At 62.9% G+C, this 11,908-nt stretch overlaps 2 protein-coding genes across 3 annotated transcripts; both read right to left on the bottom strand.

Annotated features, from left to right (window-relative positions):
- LOC110389006 (complexin-3-like) lies at positions 3,213-6,148 on the bottom strand. 2 transcript variants are annotated; one of them, XM_021378881.1, is made up of 3 exons: positions 5,461-6,148; positions 4,680-4,767; positions 3,627-4,379 (listed from the first exon to the last, which is right to left on the bottom strand). In XM_021378881.1, exons 1-3 carry the CDS (start codon positions 5,610-5,612, stop codon positions 4,161-4,163), a joined length of 459 nt encoding a protein of 152 aa, XP_021234556.1. In that variant the 5' UTR covers positions 5,613-6,148; the 3' UTR covers positions 3,627-4,160. The 2 variants fall into 2 exon arrangements, with proteins under 2 accessions (XP_021234555.1, XP_021234556.1); XM_021378880.1 differs by having other exon boundaries at positions 3,213-4,767.
- On the bottom strand, positions 6,259-11,845 carry MATK (megakaryocyte-associated tyrosine kinase). The gene is made up of 13 exons (XM_021378879.1): positions 11,339-11,845; positions 10,211-10,266; positions 9,929-10,042; positions 9,718-9,833; positions 9,194-9,413; positions 8,427-8,520; positions 8,284-8,349; positions 8,048-8,147; positions 7,883-7,967; positions 7,675-7,748; positions 7,320-7,515; positions 6,968-7,054; positions 6,259-6,870 (listed from the first exon to the last, which is right to left on the bottom strand). The coding sequence occupies exons 2-13, from the start codon at positions 10,217-10,219 to the stop codon at positions 6,688-6,690; spliced, it is 1,344 nt and encodes a 447-aa protein (XP_021234554.1). The 5' UTR covers positions 10,220-10,266; positions 11,339-11,845; the 3' UTR covers positions 6,259-6,687.

The raw sequence follows: 11,908 nt of genomic DNA, 5'->3' as shown, positions 1-11,908 counted from the left end.
GGGGGGGAGGAGGGAGAGAAACAATTTCCTTCAGCTTTGCCAGCACCGCGCCGCCGGGGATGGGGCTGTGCTGGGGATGCCATGGGGGCTGCGTCCCCCAGTGGAGGCGATGGGGTGGCCCCATGGCAGCGTGTGGGGTCCCTTGGGATGCTGAGTGTGTGGGGATGGGTGTGACGTCCGTGGGTGTCACTGCAGGCAGTGGGACCGGCTTGGGGACCGGCTATGGGATCAGCTGCGGATATCCCACGGGGCGTGGGGAGCAGGCATGGGGACCAGCAATGGGACCAGCTGTGGATGTCACACAGGCATGGGGAGTGGGCACGGGGACCAGCTATGGATGTCACACCAGGAATGGGGAATGGGCGTGGGGACCAGCGATGGGACCAGCTGTGACTGTCACACCAAGCATGGGAAGCGGGTATGGGGTTGAGCAATGGTATCATCTTTGGATGTCACATCAAGCATGGGAACCAGCGATGAGGACAGCTGTGGATATCGCATCAGGCACTGGGACCAGCTTGGGGACCATCTATGGGATCAGCTGTGAATGTCCCACCAGGAATGGGAGCCAGTAATGGGACCAGCTCTGGATCTCACACTGAGTATGGCAAATGAGCATGGGATCCAGCTGTAGGACCAGCTAGGGATGTCACACCAGGTGTTGGGACCAGCTTGTGGATCATCTGTGGGATCAGCTGTGGGTACCACACCAGGCGTGGGGAGTGGGCATGGGGTGCAGCGATGGGACCACCTGTGGATGTCACACCAAGCATGAGGACCATCAGTAGGGACTGGCCATAGGTGTCACACCAGGCGTGGGGAGTGGGCACAGGGAGCAGTCCCGAGCACTGGGACCAGCTTGGGGACCATCTGTGGGCTCAGCTGTGGATGTCAAACCAGGCACGGGGATCAGCTCAGGACCAACCATGGGTACCAGCTTTGGGAACCAGCTACGGGACCATCTGTGCGTGTCACATCAGCCATGGAGACCAGACAGTGAGGATCAGGTGTGGGGACCAAGCACAGGGACAAGTCATGGGCAAGGGACAGAGAATGAGGACACACTATGGGGCTGTCCATGGAGTCTGGCCACGGGCTGTGGGATGAGGATCCATGGTGCGGGCAGCCCCATGCCTGCAGGGCTGTGGGGCAGAAGCATCGCCCTGCTGGGGACCCCAACCACTGGGGGCCAGGAGCACTGTGATGGGGTCTCCTCCGCTCTGGGTGCCCGTGCCACCCATCCGCTGCCGGGTTTCCCCTCTTTGCCCTCCACTCCCTTTTACTTTCACCAAAAACCCTCTTCCTGCCACCTGCCAACGCTGAAGCTCTTGGCCACCATCTCCTCCCACCCCCTTCCTCTCCTCAGCTCAGTTCCCCTTTCAGATGCCGAACGTCACCGCGGGGTTTTTCATCTCCCCTGGGCGCTGTACAGTCCCATGGAAGTGCCACTGCCATGAGCACTGGGCGCGGACCCCAAAGCCGCCACGTGTCACTGCAGCTGGGGCTGCATCGCTGCCCTTCGTCCCCCTGCGCTGCCATAGGGTGCTGGGGACGTCCCCAGGCCAGGGACCACGCACGGGGGCAATGTCACCAATGAGTACCTTGTGCCAACACCGCTGCCACAGTGGCAGCAGGAACAGCCCGGTCCCCGGCTCTGGGTGACTTCCCAGCAGCACCGTGGGGACACAGCACGCAGAGCTGTCCCAGGAGGACCCCACCACCCCCACCCCCAGCACCTCTTGGAGACTCCCAGGAGCTCCAAAGTGACCACAGATCCCCCCAAAACCGCCGTGTCCCCGCCGGGACCACCCGTGGGTTGGTTTTCGGCGCGGGCACAGCCGCCCCAGCTGCCCGGATTTGGATTTACCCACCAGGGCCGTGTGCGCGGAGCCGGCCCCGCTAAACCGCCTTAAGGTGTTGGCTCACACGGGCGGGGGAGGCCAGCAGGCTGATTTGACAAATGATTATAATTGCCTTTTAGGAGCAGATAGCAAATTGATTTGCTTCCTCGTCCAAGGCCCGTAATCGCTTCATCACTTTAAAATATTAATGCTATACTTCTTTGCTAGTTTCCCAATTACCCTAATTGAAGGCAAATTGGTTAAGAAGGTGCAATGCAGAGTATCAGGGGGTTTAGTTCACTCAAATGACAGTTTTAAACCTCCCTAATCCTATTAGCGGGCAAAGCTGCTAACGCTTAGAGACGCTGCGTCAGCTTACCGGGGCGGTGGGGCCGGGGCGGGGGTCGGGGCCGGGGGCCGCTGGCCGCACGTGACCAGCTCTGCCGGGGATTTGTCACTTTTTTAGTTCATTAAGAGGCCCGGGGCGGGCAGGCGGGCGGCAGGGGTGACCCCAAAAGGGTGCGGAGGCACAGGTGGCAGCATGGGGGCGGCGGGGGGGCAGGGCGATTAGCCGGGGAGACCTGGTGGAGGGTCCTGACCCGGATCCCAGCTGGTGCTGGGAGCCCCGTGGGGAGAACTGGGAGCTGGAGACCTGAGTGCCGCCGTCCCAGCGTCCGGCCCCTGGGAATGGCGGGGGTGTGGGGTGGGACTGGGCTGCCCCACAGAGGGGTTGGGGGGGATACGGCCACATCCCGTTCTGCTCGGGTTGATTTTGTGTCCGAACGGGAGCAGTTCTGCAGAATGGCTGCATGGCGGGGATGGCGGGCAGGGCGGGACAACAGGGTGGGGGGGATGGCGGGGCCTCCGTGCCGTGCCTGGGGGGTTTCCAGACACCACCCCCAGCAGCAGCACACGGGGGGTCAGGGACCCCCACCCCATGACCCTATTGCTGCTGGGGCAGCCGAGAGCTGCGGCGCGACTTCTGCCCCACCAGCGCCAGGGTTGGGCCCACTGCCATGGGTACACACCCCACAGGCCCTGTACGCTCTGCAGGCCCCATGCGCCCCACAGATTCCACAAGCCTTGCACACCCGACAGGTCCCACATGCCCCACGCACCTCACAGGTCCTACTGAACCCACAGTTCCCACAGAACCTTCAGGCCCCACAGGTCCTACTGAACCCACGGGCCCCACAGGTCGTACTGAACCCATGGGCCCCACAGGTTCTAGCAGGCCCCACAGAACTCACAGGCCCCATAGGCCCTGCATGTCCTGCAGGCCCCACAGAGCCCACAGGCCCTACAGAACTCACAGGCCCCGCAGGCCCTGCAGGCCCCAAAAGCCCCACAGAACTTACGGGCCCCACAGGCCCCAGAGAACTCACAGGCCCTGCAGAAGCCACAAGCCCCACAGGCCCTGCAGGCGCAACGGGCCCCACAGAAGCCACAGGCCCCACAGGCCCTGCAGGCCTTTCCGGAACAGATGGCCCTGGTGTGGGGAGCCCGGGGGCGGCTCAGCGCGTCCCTCCTTTCACACGAACACAGCGTGACTCCCGGGCCGGCTCCGCCGGGGCGGTGGCGTTCAGGGCCAGCGCTGGTGGTACATTTTACGCGGGTTCAGTGAGCTTAGTCCTTGGGGACAGGCGATTCAGGCAGATTAGACCTCCCTAAAATAGGCAGGTATTAGTGATCTCAGCAGCCTGCAGCCTTCCGGCAGGCGCCCGTGCGGTGGCGTTTAAGCCCACGGTGCTGCTGAGCCTGCAGCGGGGTGGGGTGGGCAGCGGGGACCCCCAGGTGGGGACACCGTGCACTGCCTGTCCCTGGGGTGCAGCTGTGGGTTGGGGTTGTGAGACCAAGGGTACAGAGCATGGGGCTACGTGTGGGATGGGGACAGCCTACAGTGCGTCCCAGCTCCAGGGCAGCACGGGGTTATTGGCACTGCATGGGATGGGGATGGTGCAGGCAGCGCCGTGTGGTATGGCATCATGCAGCAGCATGAACAGCAGACTGATCGCACAAAATGCCACTTTTATTGATCCAAACAGCTCAGGAGATCCCAGGGCTGGGGGTGGGAGTGCTGGGGACCACTGCCTGCCCTGGGCTGGGGGTGGCACCAGAGGACGCCACGGGCATGGGATTGTGTGGAAAGGACCCTGGCATCTCTGTCCAGAGCCCCCAGAAGCCGCAGGGAATGGTTTAGGGGAGGAAAACCCACCCCCAGCATGGGCACGGGGCCCCCCACCCTGGCGTACTGCACCCACAACGCCCACATCCCACCCATTCCCAGGGGTCTGACCCTGCTGGTGCCACCCACCAGCACTACATCAGGGAGCACTTCTCCTTCACTTCGTCCACAGTGCCTAGCGCACGGCCCCGCAGCGCCGGCAGATCCATGTCCCGCAGCTTGGTCAGGAAGGCGAAAGCACCCTGCTCTTCTTCCTCCTCCTCCTCCTCCTCACCGCGCACCATGGCAGCCAGCTCCTGCGGCAGCTCCACCGCGCCGCCAGCCACGTGCAGCTGGGCATCGTCCCGCTCGTCCTGTGTGGGTGGGAGGTGGCACTGGGGCTGCAGATGGACCCCCACCATCCTGGGGAGGGAGCGGGAGGAGCGGGCCCTGGGAATGGGTCTGCCTGGGGTCCCAGCAGCTGCCCAGCCCCACACTGGGACTGCTGGACAGACGCGTGCGTGGGCGGATGGGACGGATGGAGACAGCAGCCATCTGCTGCCCTCTTCAGGAATTGCCTCCCATCCTTTGGGACCAGGGAGGAGGAGGATGGCCGCCACCCAGCTCGGGGGTATTGAGGGTGGGGGGCTCGGGGCACCTCTGTGTGTCCGTACCTGGGCCAGGTGGTACTTGTCCCGCAGATGCATGCGCACAGTCGCCCGTTCTGCCTTCTTGTGTGCGAAGGCTTTGTCCCGCTCAATCCTGTGTGATGGGTGACGTGCTGTCACCTCTGCCCCAGCTGAGTCCCCACATCGCCCCGCAGCCCAGAGTGGCTGCACCCGTCCGAAGATCCAAAGGTGCAATGGTCCAGGTGAGGTTGCAATTGGGGGTCTCAGGGCAGGGGCTGCATCCCGCCCTGCACCTGGCGGTGATGACTGTGGTGGGAGGAGGACTCACCCCTCCCATGGCCTCTCACCCCCCTGACACTGTCCCCATATCACCCAGACCTGGGGCAGTGGCAGCCCAGTGCAGTCCCCATCGCCCCTTGCCTCTGTGGGCCCTGGGGTGAGGGTGGCACTGGGCACCTCGCTCTCCCTTGTCACCTGCAGGGTGCTGAGTCCCTGCACCAGCACCCGTGGGGACCTCCTGCACCATGGGGACATCTCACACCATGGGGACCACCTGCACCATGAAGATACCTTGCACCATGGGGATATCCCACTCACACCACAGGGACCTCCTGCACCATGGAGACATCTCAGTATTGGGACATTTCATACCACAGGCACATCTTGCACCACGGGGACCTCCCACCCGCACCGTGGGACCTCCTGAACCTGATGGACCTACTCTGCTCCCTCCCTCTGCCTCCCTGTCCCTGTCCCACCCATGCATGGGACAAGTGAGACCCCAGTCCCACTGCACGGGGACCCTGCAGCCCCAGCCAAGCCTTACTTCTCCTCCAGCAGCTGCCGCTGGTACTCCTCGAACTCCTCGCGGGACATGCCTTGGGGCAGGGCGGCCGCCTTGCCGTCCTTGGGGGGTGCCTTGGGCTCCTCCTCACCCCCCCGCAGGTTCCTCAGGGCGGCCGTGAAGAAGGCGGCCATGGGTGGGTGGATGTGGTGCCCGTGCCCCACCGTGCCCAGCACCGGGTCCGGCGCCTGCAAGGTCAGCGGGACCCAGGATCAGGGCTGGATTATGGCATTAGGAGGGGAAGGCACCGCCACCGGGGTGGGAAGACCTTCTTGTGCAGCACCCAAGGGTGCTGTGCACCGGGACCTGGTGGGGATAACCCATCACCTGGGCCTTGATGGAGGGGCACTGTGGGCACCCAAAGCCACCTGCTGTGGTGGGGTGAGAACTGCAGGAAGAGGGGGAGATGTGAGAGCATGAGCCAAAAAACTCAACCCAAGGCCAAAGGACTGGAAGGGAGACAAGGATTGGGGTGGGTGCACACACACGCGCACCCTGCACTCCTGTTAATCCCTGCTCCGCTGAGATATTGAGATTGCTTGCGAGCCAGCGCCTGGGGGCTGCCCGTGCCCTGCTCCCATAATCTATGTGCAAGCAATTCCCATACAGGCTCTGATTAAAAGAATAATCCCCGGCTGTGCACACAGCCCCGAGCAGAGTGGGGCTGGGCAATATGTGGGGGGCTGCGGGGGCCAGAGCTCCAACATCCCCCCCTCCGCGCTCATCCCAAACAAGAGATAGCCCTAATTTGAGCCCAGAGACTTAAAGACGCTGCCCAACTAATTTCTGTGGTTTAATCAAAAGGCCCAAACCCATGTGGCTGAGCTGAATGCGGTTGGTGTCTCCGTGCAGAGCTGGCATGGGGCTGTGCCAGCACTGGGGTGTTGTCTTCCATAAGGACGGGGCATCCCGTGCTGTCCCCATCACTGGGAGAGGGGGCTCAGAGGGACCTTGTGCTGCCACTCCCGGTGTCCCCAGGCATGGCCGGGCAAAGGACCCCACAGGAGCGGGGGGACCCATCCATCCATTGCATCCGGAGGGAGAACGTTGTGTCCACTGGGTGCACGCAGGGGAGGAGGGCACCCTGCGGAGCCACTGCCCCATCTTCACTGGGAGGGAGCAGCCCCCAGGCTGCCCATTTCCACACTGCTGCCAAACCTGGGGGCTCCTCCCGTGGGTCCTGGCGGCTCCTTGGGCGCGGGATATAAGTTAAACATCCTTTAAGTGCTTCAGCTCTTTCTGCAGCTTCTCCGTGAGCTTCTTGAAGGATGGCCGCTTGCCCGGCTCCATCTCCCAGCAGCTCCTCATCAGCATGTACACGGCGGGCGGGCAGCCCTCGGGGGGCTCCATGCGGTATCCCTGCTCCAGCTGCTCCACCACCTCCTTCAGGCTCTGCGGGTGGAGCGGGGAGCTGGGATCCCCCCACCAGGGGCAGTGGGGATGTCCCCGTCCCGTGCACCCCATCGAGATGTGCACCCCCCGCACTCACCAGCTTGGGGTAGGGCGCTCGGCCGAAGGAGAACACCTCCCACAGGAGGATCCCGTAGCTCCACACATCCGATTTGGAGGAGAATTTCTGCCGTGGCACAGGGCGGGGGCTGCAGCTGGGTGGGCACCCATCGCTCCCTGGCTGCACCCTCACCTCTCCATGGCGGGGGGACCCCACGCCCGTCCCAGCCCCCCGCATCCCTCAGGAGATGCCCTCACCCTTGGGATGAGGACCAGGACAAAGCCCAGATTTCAGGAGATGGGGACTCAGCACAGAGCAGAGATGTGTTGGCGGAATGGGGGGGGTATGGGTGGGGGGAGCTGCTCTGGGGGCCCTTGACTCTGTCACTCACATTGTGCTTCAGGGCCTCAGGAGCCGTCCACTTCACAGGCAGCAGTGTGGTGTCTGCACCCCGCGGGTTGACCCTGGCCAGGCCAAAATCACTCACTTTGGCCACGTTCTCCTCGGAGATGAGGATGTTGCGGGCAGCCAGGTCCCTGTGCACCAGCTTCTTGGACTCCAGGTAGTCCATGCCCTGGGCCACATCCCTGTGGTGGTGGGGCAGCATCACTGCGTGTCCCCCTGCCCCGGTGTCACCGAGTCACCCTGTCCCAGTGTCCCAGAGTCCCCCGTCCCGGTGTCACCGCGTGTCTCTGGGAGGTCCCCAGTGACAAGGACGATGGGTGGTGGGCGATGGGTGGACTCACAGGGAGAACTGCAGGAGCTGCGGTGGTGGGACGAGCGCGCGGCCCCGCGTGCGCAGGAAGTTGACCAGGTTGCCCTGAGGGACGAGAAAGCCGTGTAAGGACCATCGGGAAGGGGCTCCCAGAATCCACCCAACCCGGCCCCAAATTGTTTTTTTTTCGAAAATGGAGCCTGGATCGATCCCGACAGCAGAGGCACGGCCACCCTCACCTTGCTCATGAATTCCATGACGATATAGAGGCCATTGTGCAGGATGACACCGAGCAGACGCACCAGGTTCTTGTGCCGGACCTTCCTGAAGTGAGGGGACCGTGGTCAGGGGGTCCCACTCCCCCCAGCACCGTGGGATGGGGTCTGTCTGTGCCCCCCACTCACGTCATGGCGGCGGTCTCGGCGAGGAAGGCCTGGGCGGTCACGTCGCACTTGACGTTCTTCACAGCCACCTTCTGCCCCATGTACTCACCCTGCAGGACATCTGGGGGGGAATGCGGGGTGTGGGGCACAGGGCCACCCCACAGAGCCCCAGAACAGCGGGGACGGTGCCCAGGAGGGACATCCAGCGATGCCCTTTGGGGACCTCTGGCTGAAGACCTCCAGTCCCTCCTTCTCACCTCCGAACTCGCCTTGCCCGATGCGCTCTCCCAGCGTGAGGTGCTGCAGGTTCAGCAGCCAGCCGGCTGCATGGCCACAGGGACAGGTCAGAAGACCACGAGAGCCACCTCCTCCCCCAGAGCCAGCCCTCGCCCCCTCCCACCTTTGGCCAACTCCTCCTCGGCCGACTTCATCCCGCTCTTGGCTTTGGGCTTCACCAGCTTGGTGCAGAGGGCTCCTTGCTGCTCCGTGTAGTGCTGCAGGACAGGGCGGGGGGTGAGGAGGCAGGGAGCGGCTGTGGGGTGCTCTGTGGGACCCCAACGCTAAAGCTGCCCCTCCAAGTGCCTGGAGCCTGTCCTACTCAGTGGGAAATCCCAAACCAATGTCTCCCTGTGAGGCACAGCCATGGCACATCGCCATGGAGCAGCCTGTCCCTGGGCGGGGGGGTGACATGGAGGGGGTGGTTTGCAGAGATGCAGCAGAAGCAGTGGTAGAGTCGTAGTGGTGGCAGCTGAAAGGGGAAAGGGACCATCTGAAAGCAGAAGTTGTGTTTAAACGTGGAAACTGTCGGGAAGCATGAACTCCCAGAGCAGAGGCACAGAGCAGCTGTTGGTCAAGGGCAGAGGCAGAACTGGAGGAAGAGCTTTCTGGAAGTGGGAGAGACAGCGTTATACTGGGCAGCAGCCAGGGCACAGCGGGGGCATCCATTGCAGCCTGAACCGAGCGGGTTCTGGAGAACATCGCAGGGTGGAGAATGGCAGCGGGTAACAAAACCCACCAACAGCGGCGGTGAAGTCCCCGGAGGCCACAGGATGAAGTGGCCATGATGCCACACGGATGGCAGCGCTGGCACACGGGGTCGGGATCACCCTGCAGGTTCTCCTTCACTGTGTGCCAGGCCCCGGTGCCCTGCACGATGGAGGCTCTTACCTCGATCATGTCGATGAGGTTGTAGAAGTACTGCTCGCTGTCGATGCTCAGCGTGTTCTCGCGGTGCAGCACGCGGTAGTGGATCACCTCCTTGCCGAAGCTCACGCACAGCACGTAGTCACCGGGGTGCCGGATCGACTCGCGCACCAGGAACAGCCCATCCTCGGGGGGCTGCAGCTCCTGCACCGCCTCCACGCCCGAGATCTTCCCATGGAACCAGCTGGGAAGAGGGGCGTGGGGATGGGGGGCGTGGGGTGAGGGGATGTGGGGATGGAGATCTGTCCCAGCACCAGCAGCAAGGCAGTAGGAGCAGAGACCCCACAGAGGCCATGCAGACCACACTGCAGCCCCCTCCCCACTGGGGCGGTCCCAGGTGGTTGGGCAGCACAACGGGGGTCTTGAAAGCCAACAAACCTCTTATTGACCCGGGCTCTGGGCTGCTCCACCCTCAGCAGCCCCTCCAGACATTAGGGGGGGGAATATGCAGGACCCCCCTGCAGCTGCTGGGACCCCGCAGTACTCACGGCATGAGGCTGAGCTTGGGGTCAGCGCGGATGGCCCCGCGCTCCCGCAGTGCTCCGGCCGCCACCAGCCCCTCCTGCCCGCTCTCGTTGTGCCGCACACGGTACCAGCTCCTGCCCTGCAGACGGGACGGACTCAGACAGGGGAAACCCCACCGGGAAGGGGGTCCTGGCCCCCGCTGGCACTGCCAACCCCACAGCCCCCAGGTGTCACCTCCACGGCCTCGATGATGGTGACCACATCTCCCTTGCGGAAGGCCAGCTCGCCAGCCTTGGGCTTGGTGTGGTCGTGCTTGGTGACGCACTGCGTCCCCACGGGCCAGTGTTTCTGCGGGAAGAAGGCAGCGTCACCGGGACACCCAGCCCCGAGGTCAGACCCAGCTGGAAGGAGCACATGGTGACATGGGATGGGGACAACATCCTGGTGGGATGGGACGCCCCGATGCCACGTCCCTGAGTGGGTTCAGGGCAGGAGGGGACAGTGAGCCCCACTCACCCCAGACATGGTCGGCTGTCAGCACATCAGGGACTTCTTTCTGCTCCTGATGTCACCTGCAGAGAAGAAACCGAATGGGGCCGTGGAGAAATGGGGCAGAGCCTGAGCCCTGGCCGGGTCCCCACCCCACACTGAGCACAGCGGTGCCCCACTGCCACGTGAGGCTGTCGCAGCACCGTGCGGTTTTGGCAGGAACTTGCTTTCTGTTCTCCTGTCTGCAGCTCGCAGCTGTCGGGGCCGTGAGACATGGGGCCATGAGAGGCGTGGGGTGATGGGCTGCGGTGCCAGCGGTGAGGGGCTGACTGCCTCCGCGGGGTCACTGCTGGAAGGTCCCCATGCTCCCCTGCTGTCCCACCCCAGTGCCCATCGATGCATTGTGCCTGGTCCATGGGGCAGCGACCCACTGCACCCGCACCCCACAAAAAAACCCGGTCCTGGATGGAGCTCCATGCCTTGGAGCGCTGATGATGCTCTCCGCTCCGTTCCTCTTTCTGCAGGTGAGTCACCGTCACTGCTCTGCGTCACCGCACTGAGCCCCGTGACAACGAGTGGGTGAGGACCCACTGCTCCACACCCACCAGCAGCTGCCCCCAGACAGCACCCAGCCACGGGGAATCACGCTCCTGTGGGTGCCACTCAGACCTCGTCCTAAAGATTGTTCCTGGGGACGCTCATCCCAGGGGACTCCCACCACCCTAAAGTTTGTTCCTGGGGAAGTTTAGCCCATGGAGATCCCACTGTCCCCAAACTTGTTACTGGGGACACTCAGCCCATAGAGGTGCCACCGCTGTCCCATGAGCACGGTGAGTGGGCACAAAGGCGAGGAGGACACATCAGCCGCACTGATGGCACAGAGCCCCAAAGTGTCACTTTCCCACCACCCCTCTGCACCGACATGGGCACAGGTTGCTGGTCAGACCGGTGAGTGCAATGGTTTTCCCACCTTCAGTCATTCTACGGTGATGTGAAGGGTCCATGGGGACAAGTGGTGAACATTTGTTACAAACAGGTGACACCAGGCTGGTCTCCCCACTGAGCACAGTGCCTTCACCCCACATCCATCCCACCCCACATCCATCCCAGCCCGCATCCGTCCCAGCCCGCATCCATCCCAGCCCTCTCACTCACCCCCAGCCGCGTCCATACAGGGCTGTGATGCTTTGGGGCCACGGTGCTATGGGGCCGCTCAACCCAACTCCAACCACCGAACTCCTGGAGAACTGACTCCTTCGGCGCGGAGCAGCGCTGTGTTATTTCCAAAGGGCACAGACAGAGCCACGGTGTTATTTCCTGATTTCTCTTCTGGTTACGGAGAATCGACGTCCCGGAGGTCCTAGCGCCCGCCCACTGTCAATCATTAATCAGAGCTGGCTCGTTAGTTAACGACACTCAAAGTGAATTTCGGCCTTTGACAGCACAGGGATACACCCGTCCAGGAACCGTCGCCGGAGCGCTGTTATCGCTGTCCTCCAGCCACAGTGGGGAGGAAGTGGCTCCTCCGCAGTTGGTCGGCACCGAAAGGAAAAGCAGAGACCACAGGCCCACACTTCAACGCACCAAATTTTCATAGCAAAATGGTATGAAAGAGAGAAAGAGAGAAAGAGAGAAAGGAAGAAGAAAAGGAAAGGAAAGGAAAGGAAAGGAAAGGAAAGGAAAGGAAAGGAAAGGAAAGGAAAGGAAAGGAAAGGAAAGGAAAGG

This window comes from Numida meleagris, chromosome 27, assembly GCF_002078875.1.
Source record: "Numida meleagris isolate 19003 breed g44 Domestic line chromosome 27, NumMel1.0, whole genome shotgun sequence".
In the NCBI taxonomy this organism is placed as follows: Eukaryota; Metazoa; Chordata; class Aves; order Galliformes; family Numididae; genus Numida; species Numida meleagris.
Note: the sequence above shows the minus strand (reverse complement) of the source record. Positions and strands in the feature narration are given on the sequence as shown.

Excerpts from the sequence above, each read along its gene's own strand:
- LOC110389006 (XM_021378880.1), bottom strand. The coding sequence starts at position 5,612 with ATGGCCGCCTTCTTCACGGCCGCCCTGAGGAACCTGCGGGGGGGTGAG. Across the intron at positions 4,768-5,460 it reads CGGCAGCTGCTGGAGGAGAA|GATTGAGCGGGACAAAGCCT; the intron begins GTAAGGCTTGGC and ends CCCATCACACAG.
- MATK (XM_021378879.1), bottom strand. Across the intron at positions 9,414-9,717 it reads CCCAAGCTCAGCCTCATGCC|CTGGTTCCATGGGAAGATCT; the intron begins GTGAGTACTGCG and ends CCCTCTTCCCAG. Across the intron at positions 6,871-6,967 it reads GAGCGCCCTACCCCAAGCTG|AGCCTGAAGGAGGTGGTGGA; the intron begins GTGAGTGCGGGG and ends CTCCACCCGCAG.